Raw genomic sequence first — 25,689 nt, 5'->3', positions numbered from 1 at the left:
AACTACTGATGGTGGCTCTCACAGTTGAGTATATACAGTATGTAGTATGCACACTCTCCCGCTGGGCATCCTGAAAGAGATTTAAGTAGTTGCGGTGATTGAGCTTAAAAATAAATTCAAACCAGCTGTAAAGATGGTCAGGTACATTTATTAAATATGGTTCTTTCCACAGGCAAGATCCAATCAAAACAATGGATAAACCAAAGAGCACATCCTTTTTATTTTTCTTTAATAACAGAATAGAAATTGCCAACAGTTTTGTTGTGAATCCTGAGCAGAAGGCCTCTCATCCCCTGATAATCACACAACAAAAACCAAAAAAAAGAAAGCACGGTCATGGAGGGGGGTTTATTCACTTATTTATTTGTATCTCATAAATCCATCTCTCTTCATTAAAATGGGTGAAAGCAGATTAAAAATGAATCTTCTATACACATCGTCTCCAGTAAAGGGGCATTCTGTACAGTGTAGTTGGTGTTTACAGTGTGTATCTACACGCGATATGTTACAGTTTGGATGCGTTTCAGGGGGCCTAAACCGCAGTCAGCACAGTAACAAGTTCCCTGCAGCATCGTCACATACTGAAATGACACACACACACACAGTATCATGAATCAGCTCTCAGGTGATACTTAATTGTGTTACTTGCTACGATGAAGGCAACCTGAAGCGTCGCATCGATTTCTGATAAGAACAAAAGGCATCACAGATTTCCATCAATGGAGCGGCGGCTCTGTGTAATTATAATATTTAAGTACTTCATTTACTTTCATTATCTTTATACAATGAATATTCACATACACAGTTGATTTTCTTTGATTACAGGTTGCTGTTCAAAAGGAAGCACAAAGTTATGCAGTTTGGACTTAAAAGTCGGCTCCTTTTGCTACAGTAAATGGTTTTCTTCATACTTTTGTCCCTCGTTCCAGCTCTTCCACAGGGACAGCTGAATACATGTTATATACATGACTGATAACTTGAGTAATCACAAGCTCCTCCCTAGAAAGTCTAAAGCAGCTTGCTTGCCGTTTGCAGTGGTCTGAAGAAAGAAAGAAAACACAATGCTCGAGAAAATAAGGAGAACGGCCTGCCACTGCCAGACTTTTTGTCCTGCGTTTAGAGCGCCGACTGAAAGAATAAAGCACCAGAGTTGTCATCTAGAAACAATGCAGTTAGACGTGACATTCTGAAAAACAAAAGGGCGCGTCCCCTGAAGCGTTTGAGGAAAGAAAGGACAAGGGGAGAGTGGGGGTGCAAAAACAAAAACGATGCATCATCTGGCTTGCTGCTGTGAGTTTTTTCCACACGTTGTTTGGTCTGTGGCACATCAGTTGCTCGTGCAGTCTTAGAATCATTATTTGTATGTGAATGAATTTTGTTTTCTGCAGCTCAGCCTCGACTTTACTGATTTATTCACACTCACGCCTTTATTAAACTAAGGCTCTCTCCTCTCAGAACTAAAACCTGAGAATGGAAATTTAACTGTGATCTGTGTGAGGAGTGGGCTCAGCACTATGGCTTGAATTAACTGTCACCGTGCTGACTGCACATACACACTGCAAGTGACACAATTGTTATTTTTATAACAATAATAATAATAATAATAATAAATTGTGCAGATACAGGTTTTTTTCTAGTGGACTTATCAGAAATGTTTGAAGGTTCAATTCTTTTACTCAGCCAGTTGCCACTTTGCGTTGCCATTAGCAATGTTTGTATTGGTTGCTTTCAAATCTGATGCTTTTGATCCAGCGCTGCTCATCTTCTTGATGATCACTGACTCTGAATCTACACATGGAGCTTTGCAAGACATTTACTGCCATCATAAGGACAGTTCTGCAACACTAACAGACTCTTTTATTCAGTGCTGGCTTCAGTTTTAATTAATAAATTAATTAGTTAAGGGTTGGTAATAAGTGAGAAGAGGACAGCTTCTTTCAGTACATGTACGAATGTACTGACAAGAAGAATGGACCTGTGTCTTTGTCTTTTATGGTGACCTATAACTGAGCAGTTAAAGTAAATGTCATCTTTTTGTGCTCTGTAAATCACAGTGGCTTCATATGACTGAAGACACTTTACAGTCCGAGTTTAAAAAATCAATGAGGTGAAAAGAGAACCAGCCAAGCACAAATGAACCACTGAGCTGGAGCCAGACACTGTTTTTTGTCTTCTTTTGTTGTGACAACTCCAAACAATATTTAAATGAAAACCGAGTATGTCATCCTTGTGTGTAACTCACTCGCCGCCTGAAGTGTCGGTGGCCTGGAACGTGTCCAGTGTCACTGTCACATCACAACTATGAGCCACAGGCCGTGCCGCCACCACCCTCAAACTCACACACAATTAACTCTTTTACTTCAGTTTAGAAGATTTTCCAAAAGTTCCCCATACTCCATTTGATATAGTTGCCGATATAGTTCCCCACCAACTTCATGATAGTGTCTTTCTTGCCTAACTTTGTCCGACCTGGAGGATCCGATGATGATGCTTCTTACTCTGGGCTGGTGTCCAGAATCTCATTGAACGGAAAAAAAAAAAAACCTGTATGAGAGTTATTCTTAATCTGCTTCAGATCAGTCCGTCCTGAAAACTTTGCCTTTTTGATAATGATGGTTAAAAAAAAAAAAAAAAAAGCTCATAAAGAGACAGAGCATCCATGCTGAAATGTCTTTGTGTGTGTGTGTGCTGATGGAGGCTGGTCACAGGAGTCTTCTCATCTTCAGAGGCAGCCATGCAAGCACGCAAAAAAAATTTGCAACAATTACTACGGGGTCCAAGGGGGGAGGGGGGTGGACTAAATTCAGGCACCAGACCCCAATACTACTCCTGCCTTTTAGAAGCTCTATAGAACTAGAGCTTTAAAAGAAGATTGCGCTTCAACTATAAAATTCTCTCGAAAACACTTTTTAGTCTCTTTTAAAAAGCCAGTCAGCGATGGGGAGGAAATTAAAAAAATATTCATGATTTCTGTTTTTAAACAGAGGAGCAAAAACACTGAAATGCTTGCATATTTCACGATGGGGTATCATATAATATATAAGGGCTGGGGGACAGGATTGCGGCAAAAATGATGCTGCAAATTAAGATTTGGTTTAAAATGACAAAATAGCTTATATACATTGGTGGTTATCTTGTGCAAACAATTTTTTTTTTTTTTTTAGTTTGTTTTACTTGGCTGAATGAACAGCGATGGGGGAGGGAGAGGAATACAAGAGGATTCCTCCCTCTATTCTTGGCCAAATCCTTCTGTTTCCTCGATGGCAAAGAGCAGCTTCTCTTTCAGCTGTTCGAAGCTCTTGTAAGGAGGCAAGTCCAGACGGTTAAAACTGAGAAAGACAGAGAAGGAGGGACATATATAAGTAGTGTTACTATGCATTAATATTAAATCTGAACAGCTTTCAGTAGATTGTAGCTGCTATGATGCACATCAACTGATGAAGAGTTCAAACATCACACAAGTCACAGTATGTTAGCCGTTATTAGTTACTTATTACTGTTAGTGTTTCTGTCTTGTGTCCATTCATATTATTTATTTGAATCATAATTAACTATTTATTTGTGTAAAATCTGGTTAATTTTAAAATAGTGGAAAAATATCTGGCCAAAACTTTACATGACAGACGGATGAATCCTGTGAATCAGAGGCAGCGCACTCACCACGTGTGACTCCGAGGAAGCCATGTGTCCTTCCCCACCTTCTCAATGCAGAACTTCTGGGGCCCGTTACTTCCTGCAACGCAAAAGGAGACGAAGAGTGAGAAAGATCTGCGTGTGTAGCTCTCAGTGTCTGAATGACGATGATCTGTCTGCCACTGACCCATGAGCTCAGCAAAGCCGCCCAGAGGAAGCCTGCAGGTTCCAGTCACAAACTGCATGAGCCGCAGTCGCACTTCGTTGTCGACTTCTTTTACCAGCTGCAGGGGAGGAAGTGACACCCGTCAGTGAGCACACACTACTGACTAAACAGTCCATTAGATGATATGTCACATTATATCAATGTGAAAACCTGTGAAGTGCTATTCTGCTCCTCTCCATTATGAACAGTAGAGGGAAGTGAATACAGAAACAGGGTGTGTGTTCATGTGTGACTGTACCTGCCAGAACCAGATGATCTGTTTGCTGTTTCTTGTATAGTGACGATACACCGTGTTCCTCTGCCAGTCCTGCAGGTCTACCTCCTGCATGCCGCACAGCATGACCTGGATCATACACACACAAGTAGTAATGAGATAGATGCAGAGAAAAGAGAAAATAGGAATTCCCCACACATATTATTCATCTTATTCAGGTAATGATTAATAAAGAGGGTTAATGGATTGCTTGAGGTTATTGGGATTAAAAGCACTAAATAGACCTAGAGTGTATGTTGCTGCTCACCTCGAGCTCCTTTTCATCAAAGTACTGGAGCCACTGAAGTGGGACCACCTCGTTGAAGCCGTCCAGGAAAGCTTTGGTCTGACCTTCCACCCCACGGGAGAACCTCCACTCTGCCATGAGACTGCAAGGCAGGCAGCAAAAATTCACTTTTTAAGTCTCCCAAGAAATGATCCCATGATAATATTCTGTCTATGATACAGTAGAGGTTTCACTGAACCTGATGTACTCCTCCTTGTTCTCCTCAGTGACTAGAACATTGGCGCCATCAGGTTTGAGGTCATGAGAAGTGATCTTCCCCAAGATCTCCATGTCCACTGAGAAGTACATCTCCAGACCGCACTCTTCGATGTTGTTGTCCCTGAGGAGAGATTAGATTGTGTTGCTGTCACAGCATAATTGACAGTGAACAGCTCACTGTTACAGGAATAAAGAAATAATTGTCAGAGATCCACATTTCCAACCATTAACATAAAATGCCCTTAAAATGTAAACCCCATCTGAGACTCCAGCGTTTGCTCCATCATTCTTCATAACTCTGACTTCGTCGTCTTGTAATATCCTCTATGTATGTGTAGTCTGTCCTCTTTCCACTAGTGGTCCCAACTAGGGTTGCACATCTCTCTGTGATAAACGATTCGATATGCATCTAGATACACTGGTTACAATACGATTCAAAAACGAAAGATATACTTTTATTACAGACTGATTCGATACGAATCGATACAGTGTAAGAACAATAAGATTTGATTTGATTTATGGTTAATATTTATTGTAGATATTTTATAAAATAAAGAAGACAATTCTATGAAAGTGATCTTACAGTACAGTACAATATTTTCTTTTCAAATATGTAAAAGACTACATATCCCCAAGCATTGTTGCTTTATGGCACTGGCAAAAATAAAATAAAAATAAAAAAATCACATGTCAATGTATTTATTTTTATAAATGGACCAAAAAAAGTCTGGCTGAATCATAATCATTTGTTGGAGAGAATCTGGTGGATTTTCAAAATAAAATACCCCGTGCAAACTGCAGATCGTAAAAACAGACAAAAGCGAAACTAATTAACTACGTAGCATATTTACACACGTAGAAGCATGTTTAGACGAACGTACAACGGGAATGGACCCATGATTCTACAACCGTTCATCTAGGAATTCAGCCATATCTCTCACTTGTTAAACCGAATATCTGGTCGCATCGGTTTATCGTTCACAATCCTAGTCCCAACTAAGAGTGAGTAATTTTATTGATCCTGCGATATATATATTGATATTTAGTTTCCATAGAAAGTATCGATTTTTCAGCCGCAAGTATTGATACATTAAGTCCCATTCAAATCCCCTGTGTTACGCCTCTGCTCGCTGCCCATTCACCCCCGTTGGAGAACCAAAATCACACTGTCCCTTTTAAATCTTTCAGAAAATGATGTGATCGTATTAAATTGTATCGAATCGTATCAAAACGTATCGAATCGTTGGCTAAGTATCGTGTATCGCATCGTGAGTTTAGTGTATCGCTACAGCCCTAGTCCCAACATTTATCGTACTACAGTCTTTTGGACTCCAAACACACTTGCACTTTGCTTGAAAACTTTACGAGGAGGGCAGAGCAAGGAGAGAGGTTAATCAATTGCGGATGGCGTTGGTTCAGTCATGCCACGGGGTCAGAAATCCTATTGTAGAGTGAAGACATAAGTTACCTGATCCATATAAGTGAGTTGTAGAACTCGGGGTCGATGGACTCCAGGTCTTTGAGTATTAGCTTCTTGTTCAGCATGCGTTTATAGAAAGGCAGAGAGAAGCCTGTGTCGATGAACTTGCCGTGGAAAAGTGCCTATATCGAGGGACAAATAAAAAGAGAATAATTTTCTCACTGTGTTTAATGAACATATTTAACACACAAATCAATCAGTCTGTTTCACTGCTTGTGTTTGCGCAGGTTTTAGTGTTATCAGGACTGTTTGCGTGTGTGTGTGTGTGTGTGTGTGTGTAGCGTGTGAACTTGCCATTGCAATGAAGCGACCTATGAAGCAGAAGTAGGAGAGGTGGTCTGGGTTGATGGCCGAGGCCGGGTTGATCTGCAGGCAGTAGTTGCTTTTGCCAGCGTACTCAAACAGACAGTACATGGGGTTCAGCACTTCATGGGACAACAAGAAGAACCACTCTCTGCGAATAGAGGAGAGGGAGAGGGGGCAGACAGGAGTTGTACATCATCAATAACTGCTTATATTTTGCAAAAAGATAGTTTGAATGAAAAAGTTATTTATATGTATTGCCTATATTACCGGGCTAAGCCACCATAGTCTAAACCCTCCTCGCCTCTGAAGATGACATATAGTCTTCTCCTCAAGTCGTAAGGCTTCAGGGCCATAATCTAACAAACAAAGAAAACAATATTAGTTGAAACACATCAGCAGGTGCAAACTGGACAGTGGTAGAAATAGAAGGACTCTCTTACTTGCTGGAAAGAGTCTTCGAATAATGTCTGTCTGGAGACTGTGATCTTCACATGGCTAGGGAGAGCATTGGACTGAGGAAAGACAGGGTCAAAATGGTAAATGAGATCAGCACCAGTGCCTAAGAGCAGGAAATATAACGATGTGGAAAGAGAACACCTACCTGGCACAAGTAGCGAAAGTGGGCAAGCTTCCATCGGAAGCTGCGCTCATAAGCAATCTGAGGGCCTTTGGTGCTGCGAAGAATGAAAAGATTTAAAAAGGTCAGAATGAAGGAAGTGGAATTTGATAATAACCGTTATTTCTTTAAGGGTCAACAATTTCATCTTCATCATATAATAAAAAATAATGTGAGCTATGCTCTAGTGAAATGCAACCTAATAAAAGAAATACCAGTCAATTGTTGTTTTCTTAATCAACATGTTTCTTTATCTTACATGAGCTGTATGTATGTATGTACTGTTCATATGCTAAATTACACCAGAAGAATGAGTCCATCTGGATTAAGTAAACCGTTAAACTCTTCAGTCTGCTGACAAAACGCAGCCTCTGTCCAGGTTTCTGATAACGTGTATGTTTATGTAGCACACATGAATGACTAAATGTGTACTTACACAGAGGACTTTCCAGTGCGGGGGTCGCTGAAAGTGGTAGTTCGGGTGTTGTGATCCACAAAGTAGCGAACTCCTTCCCTTGTATATCGGATTTCCCAACCTTCAGGCAGAGGATCCTCATTCTGTAGCCTACACACACACACACACCGACAGGTTTATGTTGGAAGATGTCCAAGGAAAAGACCTGAATCCAGAAACACTGAGACAACATTTGACTGCAACACATCTCTGAAAAACTCTTCAACTCTACATGAAGCATTGAAACATTACTGCAGACTTTTGCCACAATTTGGATGGGAACGTGGTTTTGTCAAAGTATAGCTGCTGTGAAATCTAGATAGGTCAGAGACACTTGGAAACAATTTCCAGCTGCAACTTGTAACACTATATGAGACATTAGTCACCATGGATGTTAGCGATACCCTCTAATGGACTGCTGAACAAACTGAACTTTTTAGAAGATAATGGGATTATGAAATTGAGATTTTCCACAGGGTAGCAGGTCTGTAAGGTCTGAACTGCCATACTGTACAATCTATCATTGTTATGTCATGTTTCAATCACATTGTACAAGTTTCAACATCTTGTTGTACGATGTAATGGGATAAGGATAATGTGTTTTCTGGTAGTGATAGAGGATGGCCAAATTAGTTGCTCTGATGATCATTAATTTGTTCCCTGCAGATCAAAACCAGCTATATGCTGTGCTTGCAAACCATTACAAACATTTGTTTCAAGAATGCACTCTGACTACTAATGAAGGTTATGTAACTAGTATAACAATTGTTGCACATTAATGTTCATGATTTGATTATGCCTCCCATGACTGATTAAAAAACAACAAGTTTTGTGTATTTTTATCTAAATGTGCAGACAATCTGGAGCTTAAATAGTTTTAGCTACATCTTGTTCTTGAAGAAAAGTTACTGTATGTCATGTCATGGTGCAACAATGTATTTAGGACTTTTTGTTCACACATTTAGGCCTTCCTTCAAATTCGCTACCTCAGAATTTTATTTGCCAAATATTTATTCAAGAACAACAATTTTATATAAAAAGACTAAGATTTTATTTCAATATAATTTGTGCACAATCTGGGGAAGACAAACTATTATGGTATTAGTGAAAACTGTTTTTTCTGTTGTGTTTTTTCTGCGACCGAGCTCACCCTTGGGTTCGGGGGTCTTCCCACTGTGTTGTCTTGGTGTTATGGTTGACAAAGTACACTCGGTCATTGGAGTCCACACGCCTCTCTAAAGTTGATTAAAGCACAGACGGGAATCATTAGCTTAACAGACACAATGGACAGTTGGCACCAGTGCTGACTCATAGCAAGAAACACAGACTTGATTTGATGTGATTTTGTCTGTGATCTTTTTAAACAGCCAGTAGTGACAGCAGGGTCAACAATTTGGATACATTCTAAAAATTACAACATAAACAATCAGTACTTAATAATCAACTCACCCCAACCAGGAGGTAGTGGGCCAAGAGGATCATTCTCAGCAGACATCATGGATGCCTGAAAACGAGGGATGCACACATAGACATCCATTTAGAAAGCAAAAATATTCCAAATATGAAGGATGTTATAAAACCATATAAAATATATATATTCCACAACAGGAGCGGGGGAAAATAATCCAAGTGAAAACAAAAAATAAGCTCTGCTATGTTGCTGGCAACATGGCCTCTGTAGCTTGTCACTGCTCAATACTTCCCAGGTATCCGTCTTTTGATTTGTGTTGTAAGCCAATCATCATCAGTGACGATGACATCACTGCTGAGATCAAAGTCACAGGAAAAGGACCCTCACCAGATTAGGGCAGAGGCCGGGGTGCTCATATTTTTTTTTATTCTGACAAGGTGAAGTTCTCACCTTCAGACTAACTGGCTCACTGTTCCATTTGTTTCACCATGATGATGATGATGATGATGAAACAATGAGTTTGGTATCACAGTAGGTGTGAAATTTTGATGTTTGAATAAAAATCTAATTCAAAGTCGAAAACCCCAAAAGCAGTAAAACATGAAATGTGACTGTCATTAAAGGGCTGGATATGTAAAAATCTGAAGACAATGGAGCCCGTCAGAGCTCTAGATAACAGTCCACTGGAACACTAAGATGCATCCATTATCTGAGTCATTACAAAGTACAAAGAAAAGGCAAAGTGATCACTGACATCACAGATCACCAAAAACGTATCATGCCAGTAAATCATCTTAAGTGGTTTTAGTCAGAGATGTTTTCTTTCTCTCTGTAGCACTGATTGAGTACTGTGGAGTGGTTTCAGCTAGGATCACAAACACAAGCTGATAATGATTATGTTATAATGATTCAATAACACACAGTATCCACAGAGTAAAAAATTGCTGTTTTGCACACCGGCAACATTATTCTTTAGTCACCAAAATTAGACTTGTACTTCCGGTTACAAAAAGGTAAAAATTCACAATTGCAAAGAGTGTTAAGTAAAAGGAGTGCCAATGTTTCAGCTCATGTGGACTCGGAGCAGGAACATGAATTGGGCAGTTTGAGGAATGTTTATATCGTGGGTGGTATCACTCAGCAAAACTAAAAAGTAAAAATGCAGACAAACTGAATTGTTGGGCAATGAAAGCTAAATCAGCAATGCACATTTCACAGGTTTTAAAGGGGGCAGAGGGGATGGAGGAAGGGTGGGGGTGGGAAATGTCTTACAGAGTAGAGGTATCTCTGGTTAAATTGGTGCATAGCTCCCTGCAGCTGGCTGCGTTGGCTCTGCCACTGCTCAAAATTGCGGACCGATTCCATAGTGGGACGCTGCCATGTGGTGGTGCGAGTGTTGTGGTCCACATAATAGATCCTGCCCCGGTCATCCACTCTGCGCTCCCAACTGGCAGAGTAAAGAAAACAAGAGGAAAAATTGAAGACAGGACAGACAGAGCGCTCAGGATGACCAGAGACAATACTTCTGTCTGATGATTTGTTATCAGACATTAGCTCTCATTTAAACGGACTTAATCACAAGTTAAACGTACCTCAAGGCAACTTTGAACATAACCTACATCTAACACCACCGGTCACAATGTTTGTTTAGTTGCAGACGTGGTTGTGTGCCATCAGGTGTAACAAGGTGTATGAAAGCCAAAAAAAAAAAAAAAGTGCTGACACAGACTGACAAACCTGTCAAGTTACAGACTCCATGTCTAAAAAGGGCTGAAGGTAGAAAGAAAGAGAGACAGACACTCACCCCGGTGGTAATGGCTGTGGTCTTTCCCAGGTAGTAGTCCTGGTGTTGTGGTCTACATAGTATGTTCTCCCATGTGGGTCTTTTCTCTGCTCCCATCTTAAAGACATCAATTTACAACAAGTTAAAAAAGCAGACTGCTAACAGAGATGGATAGAAATAAATCAATCAATTGACAGACAGGAGATTTTGATGCATTATTGTGCAATATGAGTAAACTGTCTGCAGTATCAGTAGAAAATAAGCATGTAGTGATTTTAGTGTTTTTACCCTGGTGGTAAAGGATCTGCGGCTCCAGCATTGGGGGCCTGCTGCCTGGGCTTGGCCCCATCTGCAGTCACACTGTTACTACTGCTTCCACCAGCACCACCTGAAGCATTTGCTTCTCCTAATGCTGGGGAGAGAGAGGACGACGATGAAGAGGTTGTAACGGCAGTGGCCCCCTGTGCTGGGGAAGTCAATGTGGAGGGAGCTGCAGCAGCAGCAGCAGCGCCATCAGTAGGCTTAGCAGCAGCAGAAGAGGAAGAGGAGGAGGAGGAAGAGGCTGGAGCCTGTGTGGAGGTTGGCAGGGGTTGAGATGTGCTATTTGGTGCTGTGTTGGACTCTGGCAGGGTGGCATCTTGAGTGCAGTCCTCGTGGTCATCTGCAGGGGGCAGCACATCACCTGTTGTAGCAGACGATGGGCCCAGAGGAGCATCACAGGACTCCCCATTGACTGCAGACAAATCGGGGAAAGACAGTGATGCATTAATAAAGAGCAACTGGCTGATCAGCAAGTATCTCTGTGACAGAGGAAAAAAATCAAATGCAACAATATTCTCTCTACAGCTGTCACTTTTTACTTGAAATTCATAACAATGCCATCAAACATGGGGAAAATTAATATTTATGGAAGTCATTGAAATGAAGCAGTGAAGGCACCACGAATGAGAAACCCACCAAGTATGATAAAAGGACACAGGTAGAATTTTAATTAATTTAAACAAACAGTGTTGGTTTTAATTTGTTTGAACTTTTAAGTGATAGCCATAATTTAGGTACACTAGTAAAGTATTACTCTCTCCAACATCAGCTCAGGGTAGTTCATGTGATATGCTTGCCCTGCCTGTCCTCCACAGTATACTGCAGTCTGCTTTCCTTTTCTTTCCGTTTATCTCTCCAGAGAGGTTTTCGACAGAGGTGCTGACAGCAGCAGAGATTACAGGCCTCACTTAATGAAAATGAATCTACTGATCTTCTCTACTGTTCACTAGGACCAAGTGAACCATGAAGAACTTGAACTTAAAGTGGTCTGCGCCCTGCCCAGCAACACAGAGAATACAGGCTGGAAAGAGGAACATATACAAGGTTGGGTGGTAATAATTATAATAATTTAAATTATTCTATCTTACATGAGCCTATATCTTATCAAATACTGCAAATTCCGTAAATATGTAGTCTTAATAAAATATAAAATAATATCCAATGACACTGCAATCTGCAAGTGTTTTGTAATACTGTAAAGCCGTCATACAAACCTGGGATTATATTATAAATGATCTAATTCACAATTTGTCAAACGCAAACTCACCCGTCCTACTCTCTGTGTCACTGTCTGAGGGTTGATGGACTGGGGTTGAGTTGGGTGTGGTGTCTCCATTGACGACATGACTAAGGGCAGGGCTGCAGGAGCTGGAAGGCACCTGACCATCCAGGCCATTGGAGGCTGAACAGGAACCTGACCTTGGGACCAAGTCTGTACCATTCACTGAGCTTTGGGGGGAAACAAACAAACAAACAAACAAGGCATTTTACTAAAAGTGAATGAGGGCATAACAATTCCTTAGCTAATCTATAGAAAACATAAGATATAATTTCCATGTATATACCACATGTATATAATCATACTCGAATTGAACTAAAACTTAGCTTTTGCTTTTCCTACTGGCCCAAAATAGGCTTGTAATAAATACTAGACTCTGACTTGTGACATTGAGACTATTGTCTTGTATCGCTAAAGGACAGGACATAAAAGGATGGCGTGGTGACGTAATGGGCACAACTGAAAAGGTCCTTTTGTGAGCCGGCAGAGTTCAGTTGGTGCCATAGACATGCCCACACTAAGACCAATACAAAATCCGCCATATGACTCAAGTCCAGGCATTGTCTAGGCAAGAAGTGGGTTTCAGCCAGCAATAAGAAAAACATCAGAAACATCAACCAAATGTTGACTTTACTATTCAACGTATCGGCAAAAAATAAAAGTGATGTCAGTGAAAGTTAACTGGACTTGTTGTTTTAGTGGTGAAATCTAATGCAAAAAGGAAGAAATGGGCGCACAAACAAGCAATTACTGAAATTATGTACTTTAGTAGGAATACACAGTTCAGACCAAATACAACATTGTACTCCTGTAGCCAGCATGGACGCCAGTATCAAGTGTTTTGACAGGCTGTGAGACCTGGCGCCTCTGGCTCCACAGGAAGGGTCTCCCTACTTCACTGTCTGAAGAAAAGTAGAAACAAAAGCTAACTGAAATGAAGGGAAAGACGGAAGGAAGCACAACAAAACAGAGCAAAAAAGAATAATAAGTGGGGAAAAAGGGGCGACGTTTAACTCAGTAGGTAGAGCAGTCGCCCCATGTGCGAATGCTCAGTCCTTGCTGAGGAAGCCCAGGGTTCGAATCCGACCTGTGGCTCTTTCCCTCATGTCATTACCCGTCTCTCTCTCCCCACATTCCTGTCACTCTTCAGCTGTCTCTATCAAATAAAGCTTGAAAAGGCCAAAAAATAATCTTCAGAAAAAAAATAAAGGGGAAAAAAAGGCAGAAGCAAGGTGAGTACTGCAAGGCTCCGGAAACAAAGACATTTCGGAAGAGAAAAATAAAGGGAGGGATGTAATGAAAGAGGCAATGGAGTGAAAGCCAAGAATATCAGTGATGTAAGTCCATGAAGGACAACAAGTTTAGAGACAAAGAAAGATACAAATGGAAAGAAGTAGGGCAGAGGGTTCCCCAAGCTCTGGCTCCAGGCAAAATTGCTGACTGCTCACCTCTGTTTGACCGGCTTTTATATGCCGCAGGTGAAGTCACATTTTGGGGAAAGAGCATGCAGCACTGCATTAAAAAAATGCAGGATGGTGGGGGGGGAAACACTATATCCATAATTCTTAAGGCTGATCAGAGGCCAACAGCATGCACAGCAGTTTATACCCTCACAAGCAGGCTCTAACACGTCTAGAAAATTATCATACCATCATTCATTTTCTCCCCTGCCTCCAGAATTGTAACATCACCAGTGAAATTAGTGCAGTACATGCTCAAAGTAATCCTATTTTACTGACCAGTGCAGTAGAGTGCTGGGCAGATTAGTAGAGTTTCTTGGTTTTAAATCTTTAGTGTTATATTTATACTTTGATCCTACAAGAAATATGAATTAAAGGTTGATTGACGGCAAGCTTTTCTTATTTACATTAGCTGGTTCTTGTTTACAGCTCCTCTGTTTTGAAGTAGAGCTTATCCTCTAAACAAAAATGTCTGTTATTTTAAGTGTCTTGCTTTCATAAACACGTTTAAGTTTTCATTATTTATAAAAACAATAACAGGGGAAAATATTGCCTGACTACCGCAAAACATCCCCCTGGCTAACTTTCCTGTCTGGACTGAGTGCTGAAACATTTGGGGAACTCCATGTGAGGGTGGACGCCACGAAGTTTTAAATATACCCCTGTTTGTGTCTTGCAGTCCTCTCAGCAACTGCAATGCAGAGAAGAGCCAGGCAGCCACAACCCCCTCAACTCCCCCCCACCAACCTCCCGTCTGGTGCTCTGAGCAAACGTGCTTCCTCTGTGGCTTTCCAGTAAAAACCCTGTTAGACTCACTGAAGGGTACTTTTATAGTGTGACAGATGATATAGATTGGTACTAGTGGGGCAAGACTTAAAGCACAAGAAGGGGATTGCCAGGATTTAAAAAAAAAACAAAAACAAAACAAGACACAGACTTCTCTGAGATAAAAAATAAATAAAAAGCATTTTTCACATGAGCTGGTGCAGGACAATAGAATACGAGAATTGATGGTAATGTAAAACATGCCTTTGTGTGTTCCCACGGGACAACACACAGCTGTTAGCATTCCTTTTACTTGAGGATAAGCATGCTCCTTGGTTTGAAGAATTAGTCCAACCAGACCAACAACCATTTTAGGGAAAGTGAAGTAGACAGACTCTTCCTCATGAAATATGTGGAACTTTGACTAAAACGTCCGGTTCATTTAGTTTACCTGTTTGCAGCCCTTGAGGAAGAGGAAGAGGAGTCTTCATTTTCATGGATAGCGTCACCATTCTGTTGGACTTCTGGAAAGTATTGAAGAAAATAATGTTATCCTGTGCACAAGTGTATTTTTAGTCATTTAATTCAAACAAGAAAACTTGCTAAGTGCTTGACTGACAGACTAGCATTGTACTAGATAATAGTGGACCACTATTATCCTAAGTGCCATCCTTTGTGCCATTTTCTCTCCCTGTGCTTCCTCATTGTCCTTCCCCAGTATGCGTGGTAATTCTAAATGGCAGTGCCACCATCACCCACCCCTAACACATAAATACTCACTGGTGCCATTTGCTGCATTGCCGTTGGTAAGCGGTGCCAGTTCCTCCTGGTCAGTTACGGTCAGGCCATCGAGATAGACAGTCAGCTCCCCTGCTGCAACCACAGCTCCCTTCTGCTCCACGCTCAGTTTCAGCACCTCCTTCACATTCTCTACTGTAGAGTGAAAGGAGTGATGGCGCAGAAGGAGAAATTATAATAGAGCAACATCAAGAAAAACATGAAGCAAACCACAGATATACACACATTCGTCATTGTTGACACACTGATCTGCAACATGGGATATCAGGCACCATCAACAACAAATTTGTTGTCATGGTGATACTGAATCTCCATTAGAAACGAAGAGATGGTTAGGAGGTGATAATACATTATAATATTACTAAAACAGTCTGACGGAGCTTCATCGTACATTTTCTGTCATGCTGCTCCAAAGCTTGAGTTAGGTCTAGCGTGGCTTTCCCCAGCAGAGCGTCCGCCTTCAGGGTGTGGTAACTCCATACTTTGAAATCCACCTGCGTGTGTGGTGTTACATTCCTGGAAAGAAACAAACAAATACATGAAAACAGCTTTCAACACATATCACATAAATTTACCACATCATCAAAAGAAGGACAAGCATAACGCATTGGCTCTAGGTCTATTGTGTTCCTTTTTCTGTTATAATATTACATTTGTTATTGTATTGTTATAACAATATCATTGTTGTACCTGGTATGTATTTAGCACCTGTTTCCTCGTACTTCTGGCTGGACTACAGGAAAACAAGGCCACGGTTATAACCACAAAGGTCTGTCCGTGACTGGGTGATGTAGTTACACCACTTGTCAGTTGTGTGTTTGAGCTTTCGCACTCACTGTTGTGCTTTCAAAATAAACAGGCATGACCAGTCCTCAACTACATCACCAGGAGGTTTTTAAGCTTTATTTATGCGAGACGTGGAGCATGAGTTACGAGAGCGCACAGGGGCGTTTATGCTTAACGAGAAATCGGCTGCAGTGTTCTCTAAACAGAACATTCTGTGGAAAGAAATCAACCAGTGTCACTAGAAGAATGCCACAGTGCACACCATGATATACAGCTCATCTAATCAACTGTAAACTCATATCTATTGTGAATATAGTTTATCACCGTTATACAATCCCTGGTATGAGAGAAACAATAAATGTATTCTAATGAAAGGAAAGTTGGATATCCTGTATCTCCTATCATTTATACAGATTTAAAACAATTAATTAAATCATTATTTTACTACTTAATGAGTAATTGTAATTGATATTACTAATATTGGTGGCAGTTCTCGGTTTTCTCATTTCTTAGTTATATTGTAATAAACTAATGTCACGTTATAGAGATGCCTCTTCTGCATTGAGTAGTGCGAGAAAATAAACCTTGCAACAAGAAAGCCTTCAAGCAAAGAGCAAGAGACATGAGGTGACGTATGTGCTAAGAAGAAATAAGCAACCAAGAAAAAATGTTACTGTTACTTGGACCTTTCTCATTCTTCCAGTTTCTTTATTTTTCAACATCAACTCCCTCTCAAAAAAAATCTCAGGAGTAATTCGTCCTTGCTGCGGGCTAAGCGACTGATGTGCTCAGCTCACATAACGCTGCTTTCCTTGTGCTTTCTGTCGTTCCACAAAATGAACACTACACAGCACAGTCATTCTATTCACACTTGAGCACATCAGCCTAAAGTGAGAAATATCAAGGATCACAGCCTAAACACCGTGTGTGGGACACGTAGCAGCTTGCAAAACATCCATGGAGCAAACACAGGACTGCAAACACAGCACCACTCTAACTTTATCAGCAATAATTACCCAATCAGGACAATTAGCATTTGGAATGACATGACTCTGGCTTGTGGCCAAGCCATTCAGAAGCCAAAGAGCTGTAAAAGTCTGCCATGTTCAGCCTGCTGGCTCCACTACTGTCTCAAATGATACAAAGACCTCTGTGTGTTGTTGTTTAGCATTTTGCCTTGTTCAAATGATTAGCAGATGAACCTCCTGAGGGCGTTTTCTCATTGGATTTTGAATTTCTGTAGAATAATTCCATCACTTTGTTTGTTACATAAGGTATACACTGTCAGACAGACCAAGGTAAATTCCTGCACCGCAGCCAACGTACTAAAAAGACCTCCGCCTATTAAAAGAGGGACACAACTGTAGCTCCATCTTCTCTCTTAACTGCTTTTTTATCAGCTTGGGCCATTTTAACACCGGCTCTCTTTACGAGAAGACAAGTTTTTAGTCGCCTCAACTCTGTCTCTTCTTTTATCTTCTCCAAATGATGAAGTTCTGGAGACTGTCCCCATACAGACATTTACGGTCTGAACATGGACTTGTTTATATACAGTAAACTTCACCTAACACATACTCTATATCATGCAGACAGATGTTAAAAAGAGGAGAGAAAAGAGGAGGCAACTTGTTGCTTCTTACAGAGTGAGCCTCTCGTCCCATTTAGGACTGGAGGAGCTGTGAGACTTCACCGTGCGGCGCGACTCCCCCTCCGCTGTCACCTCCACATAAATGGCAGTCCCAAACAGGCTCTTCTTCCTCTTGATTTTGGCACAGGAAACTGACGGTGGGCACATAAAGGAAGAGAAGAGACTATTGAAAATGTTTCGACATTTTACATCTCAGCATAACGTTGACACTCCGACAGTAGAAGTAATCAGATATTAGGATTAAATAGAACATGATATATTGGAGGGGAAATCCTGCTGACACAGTCCTTCCATGCAAGCTTTCTGAGGGAGTGACAGGGGCTCTACGCCCTGAAGCCACCCTGACAACCCCCACACATTATGGCCTGCTGTGTTTGGACTCACCAATGGCATGGAGCTGTGATGTTCCTCTGTGGTTATGGCTAGACTCTGCTCTAGATGAGGCCGTGGCCATGTCATACACCACAGTGGGGAACCTTCGAAACAACACACATACAAGACACCCAGTAAATTCACAAAAAAACCTGTAAACTCGACAGGGTTCTAATAAAAATACAAGTTACAGAAGCTGTTTCAGCATATTTTGAACATTTTGTTGAGGTTTGTGGTCGAGGTCCTACCAGCTCTTAGATGATGTTTGGCTACCTGTGTATACTCTAATTCTACAGCCTGGAAAAACAATCTATACTCACTATTGGTGTGTGCTGCTAGACCCTCTGGTTCAGCCCACTCCGTGTCCCATGATTCCTATGAAACAAAAAAGAACTCATTATTATGAAAAACCCCAGTACAGCTAGTGTAAACTTTAGCGGTTCCAAGTCTGATCACCCCCAATTTATTACTTATACACACACTATATTCATACAAATTCTCTCTCAACGTGGACGTTGTGTGAAACCCCTGTTGTTTTTTTAAATTTCCATTGATAAAGTCATAACATTGGTTAGATCTCTAGTACAACCGATCACCAGTTCCACCCACAAATGTCTGATTCTTGTTTTAAATATAACACTTAGTTTGTTACTTCATGGTTGGACTGAAGCACAGCTGTGCATAATAAAGAGTTACGGTCATGGTCAGCTTCACTTTTTCAGCTAATGATTTAAATAACTGGGTTAAACGGAACCTGTTCAAAACCTGTCTGATCGCTCATACTGCAATGTGCCATACTGTTGTATGACTGTGAAGCTGTGTTTCCGTGTTCGTCATTGTCTATACAATGCAGTTTCTAAATGTCACAGCCTGTTTTCACCTCAGAGGTGCCATACATTTCTCAACAGTGCTCAAGTCCACCTATTAGCATGTCCAGTTCTGGAAGTGAATTGCCTCCCATAAAACAGTTGATTCAAAGCAAATATGAAATAAAACAACAGTGTGATTATAATTATTATACTAAATTATCATAAAATACTGTACCAATAATATATGCTACAGACAAGATCATAATATACTACACAACTCCTTAATCACTATCAACTATGAAATTAAAGAAGAAATTAAAGAATATAAAATGTGTAGTTAGTAACAGTTTCAATAACAGTTACAACTATCCCTGACTATCCTGCTGGCCTCCTCCACAGAAACCAAGAGAACTAAACAAGACCAGGTGAAGATGACATTCCCATTAATTGTCTGTTTCCTGACCCTGCACCAAGGCTCCAATTAGAACCAACTGTTTGCTGATATGATTAACGTTTACAGCACCAGGTTGACACATGGTTGATGGTCATTCAAATGATTAATTTTGAGTTTCACAATGCATTTATTCAGCATTTCTCTCTCTCTCTCAAAAAACACTTTGTTATGATTCTTTATGCAAAATATTCGAATTGAAAATAAATTTTGGCTACAAATATGTACTTTACAGCTGTTTTGCAATGTATAAAGCATTAAATCAATAAAATAGATATACTTTAAGGAACATTAAATAAGGCATAGAAAAACATAAATGTATCCAAAATAAACTATGGATCCAGCTGCTCTGCAAATTCTCTATATTTATAGAACAAAATAAATATAATAATAACCATAATGTGTAATATAAAGTGGAAAATAGATAGTTTAAACTCGAAACTTGATTTTTGAGATCGTTTGACAACAAAATCGAAATCGTGATCAAAATTCGATTGATTGCACAGCCCTACCCAATGCAGACTTCAAGTTGTAGCGGGCAGCTTTTAAACAGCTTAGGAGGAGCCCAATTAAGACGAGATGGACGGGCTGTGCCACTATGAACTGATCGGTGTGCAGGCTGCAGAGATAAAACATTATCTAAGTCAGCAGCAAAATGTCAGGCAGACTGAAGCGTGCTATCTAGAGTCAGTACAGTTCTTTTTTTTTTTTTAAACATGTAATGTGACACATACAGCATTAGCACAGAACATGTATGAAAAAAAAGGAAAAAATAAAAAGCTAGTAATAAAAAAACTTTGTTGACAGTTAATTATGCGCCCATAAAATGTTGATTTCTATAGAGAGACAAAACGAGGGCCCTGCACAGCCATGAAATCAATCACTGAGAAAAACAACAGATCTTGACAGTAAGGAAAATGTTGATGCTGCTTAACAGAGCAGTCCACTGCCAGCTGTGACACAAAAACTGGGGAATAAATGATGGGAACGGGACAGAATCCAGCAGTTATTTGCCATCACTCTCAGGGGTCTTGACAAATGAATAATGAAAACACTTAGTCAGGTAATAGCCTGGCCCCAAATCCCTCTGGAGCTGCTTATAAGCACTGACTAACACATTGGTCAACAGGGTTTAGACGCTATTTCAAATATGCCAACGTCTAAAGAGATGTTTGACAGATTTTTGATGAAACAACTGATGTTTATTCACCAATGGACTAATCGTTTCAGCTTAAATCTCTCTAGCTGTTGGAAATATCTCATTTAAAATGGATGAACAAAACAAAAGTCAGTAATGAAATATGAATGAAAAATGTATCCCACCTGGGGACTGTTCAAGAGAACGTAATCATTGGAGGTCACATGACTCATTACATTAGCTGTTACAATAAAAAAAGCGAGATACAAGTTTGGCATCATCAGTCAAAGGAAGGAGGAACTAGTGATTGGTGGTTTGTTACCATCATAAATCGGAACTCATGAAGACAATGCTTATGAGTTATGGCTGATCATTATTTAGCTAATAGTCGAGTGCAAGAGTGGTTGACGGCTGGCAGACAGTGAACAGTATCCTGTGGGGTTTTTCTTCCATGTCTGCGAGCTGAAAGTTGTCCTCAGCTGCCAATCAACTGCAAACCATGTTCTTGTGTGCACGCTGGCAGGACAGGAGGTGACACGGCTCGTCAAAACATTGCATCCAAAGTGCCACTAGGTGTCAAGACCACCACAGGGTAGCTCGAACAAAAAAGTAATTGAATTCTATTAAAAATTCAACGGGTGGGGATAAATGCAAAAGAAGCACAAGCACATTGCGGCACATTGTGGCGCGTTACAGGCTTGAAAACAACAACCGTAAAAATGTAACATCACTCCTTTCAGCTTAAACCTGAAGCTCTCAGTAAAACGTTCACTCTGCAGCGGATGCTGATCACAGCAGGATTGAAAAACATGGTGGCTCAGTGATTAGCAGTGCGTCTTCCAACCCTATCAATTTCTGGCTCCAGAACTTTCTATATGCAGTTTTTAATACTCTTCCTGTGACAGTCTGGATTTCCTCTGCGTAGTCCGACAATCAACATACCGGAACGCTGCAGACGAGGGACGTCCTTTGTTCCTGATCTATGACAATATAAAAACGTTTTCTTACACAGTGTGAGAGCTAACAGCTCCACACTCGAAGCACATTAAGACCAACCTAGGTTAAATATCCTTGACAACTGAGTGGCTCGGCTTTAAGACAAACAGACTGCATCGCGGCTTAATGGTTTTCTAAAGTGTTTTACAGGAATGTGTGTAAGCCTGGTTCATTTTGTAAATATCGATCTGGCAAATCAGCTTGAGGTGTTTCTACTGAAGTCATTAAATTTGCCTTACGCATGACAGTGGACTCAAGACACAATTTAATAAAGAGTATGATGACTGAGTATGTATTAAAAGAAGAAAATGAAATATTTTTTACCCAACAGCATCATTAAAGTGTTCGATCAGCATTGCATGATTAAAAGCAATCTTACGAGCGTCCCGACCAGAACCCCAGGCATTCGAAAGCGTAACATTCTGCAAACTCCCTTCGACTCAGCAACTTTTTAAAAAGGCAGCAGAGACCTGAACAGTTGTAGGGGGCATAGCCACGACACCGACCAGAGTGAGTGACAGGCTGGTGTTTCAGGACCGTTTCCGTGAGCAGCTGCTGTCTTGCTCTCTGTGTCCGCGCCGCTAACGTGGAGAGTCCGCTAGGGCTTTGACAGTCACTTGAAACACATTCACAGATGTCTGTAAAGGTTGTATGAGCGGTACCTGTGTTGTAGCTAAACCAAGAGCTCAGAAGGGGGCCAAGCACATGGGATCATCATCAAGGTAAAGGACTTCTCTGAACCAAAACACTAAATAGAAGGTCACTTGTGTCAACTCCTGAGAGTGATGCTTCTCGATCAGCACACACAGGGTGTTGACGCTCTCTTTTAATATAAATGTCATGATGTAAATTTGTCCCAAGTAGCTGAGTCTGTCATTGACCTTGTAATGTTCAGGGTGATCTAAAACGGTACATGGAGTGTTGAGTCATTTTCAACCCATGAAATGCAAGTTTTTACAGAAATCTGGTAAAGAATGCAGATATTAACGCCATTGTGGGTGTGTTCTCTTCTCACAGAGCAGTCACATTATTTGGTTTACAGTTCAAAAGATGTTTAAAAGTGCAGCACCCCCTCGTATTCTGTGCCTTTGTCTTGATAATGCGTGGCAGATGGCTGAGTGTGTAAACTCAAGTCTGCTCCTCGAAAATGACTCGTAAAGACAGGCAGCAGTGTGGGAGACGGGATGTGACAAATTGATGTACGAAAGACTTCTGGACGTTTAACCCCGTCAGCACGTCTGACCACAGTCATCAGCGACTCAACGGATCTGTCTACAAGTCATCGTTCGCTCATCAGCTCATGATCATGATCTGAAACAGCTGTTTTTTTTTTTGAAAAGGGGTACAGCATTTAATCCCATGTCTTAGGTTTTTGCAGTCTTATGTGTGAGAGTGGCTGCCTATGCTGTCTTATGTGCCGACCTGTCGGAGAAAAAGCCGGCAGTGTTGGCGTTGGGGGTGGATTTGCTTACAAAACAGCGAGCACCCTTCTTACAGCTAGACAATGCACTTTATATTTAGTGGCGTATGTGTGTCTGCATAAATGCCAAAAGTTTCTTTAGGGAAGGTTGTTGACAGCCTTTAGAAAACCGGGCTCATACGAGCAGTATTAAGGTTCTCTAATTTCACACACACAACAATTTAGACACCAACATGGACGCTCAGGCCCACACACACACACCTAGACACAGTATTAGAGCTAGTGGGCGTGCTGGAATACATCTGGGGAAACCAAGACGCTGCTTACATGAAGAGGACTTAAATCCGCCCTTCAACACAGAGCCCAGCTCCACAACAGACAGTCATAACCTCAGTGAAGCAAACATCATTAAAGGGATAGTTTTTTTTTTTTTTAAAGTAAGGTTGTGTGAGGTACTAAGGCACAGAGTGTGTTATGGACAGCAGACAGCGGTCAGCACACTCCCAGGTTGGAGAAGCAGACAGAAGTCTTGACATTGCTGTCAGAAAGAACCTCTGTATTCCTACGCCTGAGCCTGTCAGCGCTGTGCTGCGTATTACTCCGCAGATCTGACAGCAAGGCGGTGAGAATATGATCGCCATCGCGTACGCTTAAATGGATAATTTTGTATGTTTTTATGCTGACTCGGACTATATTAGAGCTTTGTACTACTTCCATGCTGTGACTTCTGTCTGTTTCTCTAAACTGGAAGCGAGCTGACCACTGTCTACTGTAGGTAACACACTGACCATGCATAAGTACCTCATTCAAGTCATAACACACACAGAACTAGTTTTGTTGTCTTAGTCTTCTGTTAAGGACAAAATAAACCCCAAATCTGATGACAACAGGAAGCAGGAGAAGCATCTCTGTTACCCTCCAGGTTTTTGATCAGTTCATTTAGACCACGCATGACTTCAGTACCGGTATACTGAACATCCAGGTACCCCAGATTTGTGAGAACTGTACAGAGCTTCTGCACAGCATTCAATTCGCCTGCGTACGACGAAGGCCGGTATCTTTATCAATCTTTAACTAACTCGCCTTTATCTAGACAACAATCTGCTGTTAACAACACAACTTTCCTTTATGATGGCATGACACACTAGACTCGCACAGTGGTGACAAGCTACAACTCCCGCTTTTACCACAGCTGTTTTCGTGCTATTCAAAGGTCAATGTTTGCTTGTGTGTGTGTGTGAGAGAGAGAATACAAACAAGTAGATTTCAGAGCAAGCCAACATAAGTTGCTGCTCAAATGACAGCTTCCTGTCAAGTAATTCTCTCCCATTGTGGCACTAATATAGACACAGTATGTGACAGGCTGAGCTGCCAAACCACTGTTCAAAGCACACTAATGGGCCTGAAACACAACAGCTAATGGCAAAGAATAAAGCGACATTTGACCATTCCTCACTGAGGCCAGTGGAAGATAACCAGGCCTGACCTTTATTGATAGGGATTCCCCATCACGTATCAGCTGAGTTAACTATGTTAGCCCCAGAGGGGGCACAGCCTGTGTTTGCAGTTACAGTGTTAAATTGTTCTGGTCCAGTATTTACAGAAGGGGCGCTACTGAAATGTAGCAATGCTGTATTAAATAGCAGGCTGCCTCATGTCAGGCCTGTGTTTACTGCTTTCTTAAGGCTGGTACTGTGCAGGACAAAAGAAACACACACACACACAACAAATGTCAACACCTTTAAAAGTTAGAGGTGAGACCAGTGTTGTTTATTCTGCTGTTGTTGACTAACTTCAGCAAACAACACCACGAATTATTGAGCAATATAATAAGAGCAGACTCCTCCGTTTATTGTCGATCAGATCGGATCGATCAGTCAGCCATACGTTAAGGAGGGACCTTGTTGATATTAAACACTGATCATTCATGACACACAAAGTCTGACATGGTGAACGAACACGGGCTAACTTTGGATAATCTACTGTCATGCTAACGTTAGCTCACAAACTAAAGAGTAACTTAATAGACACTAGGATAGTAATATGTTAAATCGTATCCAATGATTGGTTCGCTTATTTTTAGCACCGGACATATATATATAAATATAAAAAAGGTACAGTATCTGTCAGACACGGCTGGCTAACGACATGTATGCGTTTACTGCAACGGAGGCTAACGCCAGCTAGCTATCAATAAGCTAGCCCTCCGGTTTGTGTTATTTGTTTGAGTAGCTCGCTTCACAACATTTAAACCGGCTAGCCAGCTAGTAATGTCGTCCCTCGGATTAATTCAAGTTTGTTTCAATGTTAAACATTAGCTGTTAAGACGTCCCAACTCGCAGCAAAAGCAGACGCGGCTACTTTAGCCGAGCTAACGGTACAAACTTAGCCGAGTTAGCCGTTATCCAGCAGCTTGTAGCCTAGCCGGCTAACGCCGCCATCACGGAGCTAACAAACAGTTTGATGTGAAGACTTGTCAAGGATTGTTTTGTTTTTTTTGACATGACGGGGAAAAGTCGTTCGTGCTGGTTGGAGTTACATAAGCAGTTGTGTTTTACCTTGTCCGCTGTCCCACTCCTTTGTTACTCTCCGTGTCTCTGCGGTCCTCTAACGTTACGGTTATCGGTAAAATGCCCAACCGTACAGGCCCCGCAGTCAGCTACGGTTCTCTTGCCATCTCTGTGCAGAAGCCTCCGACCAGCAAAACAAACGGGCGACAGGCGCGCCACCCCAAATATTGCTGTGTAATAACACGGGACGCGAGAGTTAGCCCTCTGAG

General features: G+C 41.2%; 1 protein-coding gene across 1 annotated transcript; it reads right to left on the bottom strand.

The window, feature by feature from the left end:
• Positions 1-342: 342 nt before the first annotated feature.
• wwp1 (WW domain containing E3 ubiquitin protein ligase 1) lies at positions 343-25,689 on the bottom strand. Its single transcript, XM_010738148.3, has 25 exons — positions 25,469-25,689; positions 18,417-18,471; positions 18,109-18,200; positions 17,717-17,855; positions 15,682-15,806; positions 15,273-15,425; positions 14,944-15,016; positions 12,256-12,437; positions 10,956-11,400; positions 10,689-10,784; positions 10,157-10,331; positions 8,923-8,977; positions 8,624-8,708; positions 7,456-7,584; positions 7,005-7,077; positions 6,844-6,915; positions 6,671-6,759; positions 6,392-6,551; positions 6,086-6,219; positions 4,598-4,738; positions 4,381-4,501; positions 4,098-4,202; positions 3,821-3,917; positions 3,661-3,733; positions 343-3,329 (listed from the first exon to the last, which is right to left on the bottom strand). Exons 3-25 carry the CDS (start codon positions 18,176-18,178, stop codon positions 3,230-3,232), a joined length of 2,892 nt encoding a protein of 963 aa, XP_010736450.2. The 5' UTR covers positions 18,179-18,200; positions 18,417-18,471; positions 25,469-25,689; the 3' UTR covers positions 343-3,229.

This window comes from Larimichthys crocea, chromosome XXIII (assembly GCF_000972845.2).
Source record: "Larimichthys crocea isolate SSNF chromosome XXIII, L_crocea_2.0, whole genome shotgun sequence".
Lineage (NCBI taxonomy): Eukaryota > Metazoa > Chordata > Actinopteri > Sciaenidae > Larimichthys > Larimichthys crocea.
The sequence above is the reverse complement of the archived record's forward strand: the minus strand, read 5'-3'. Positions and strand labels throughout refer to the sequence as shown.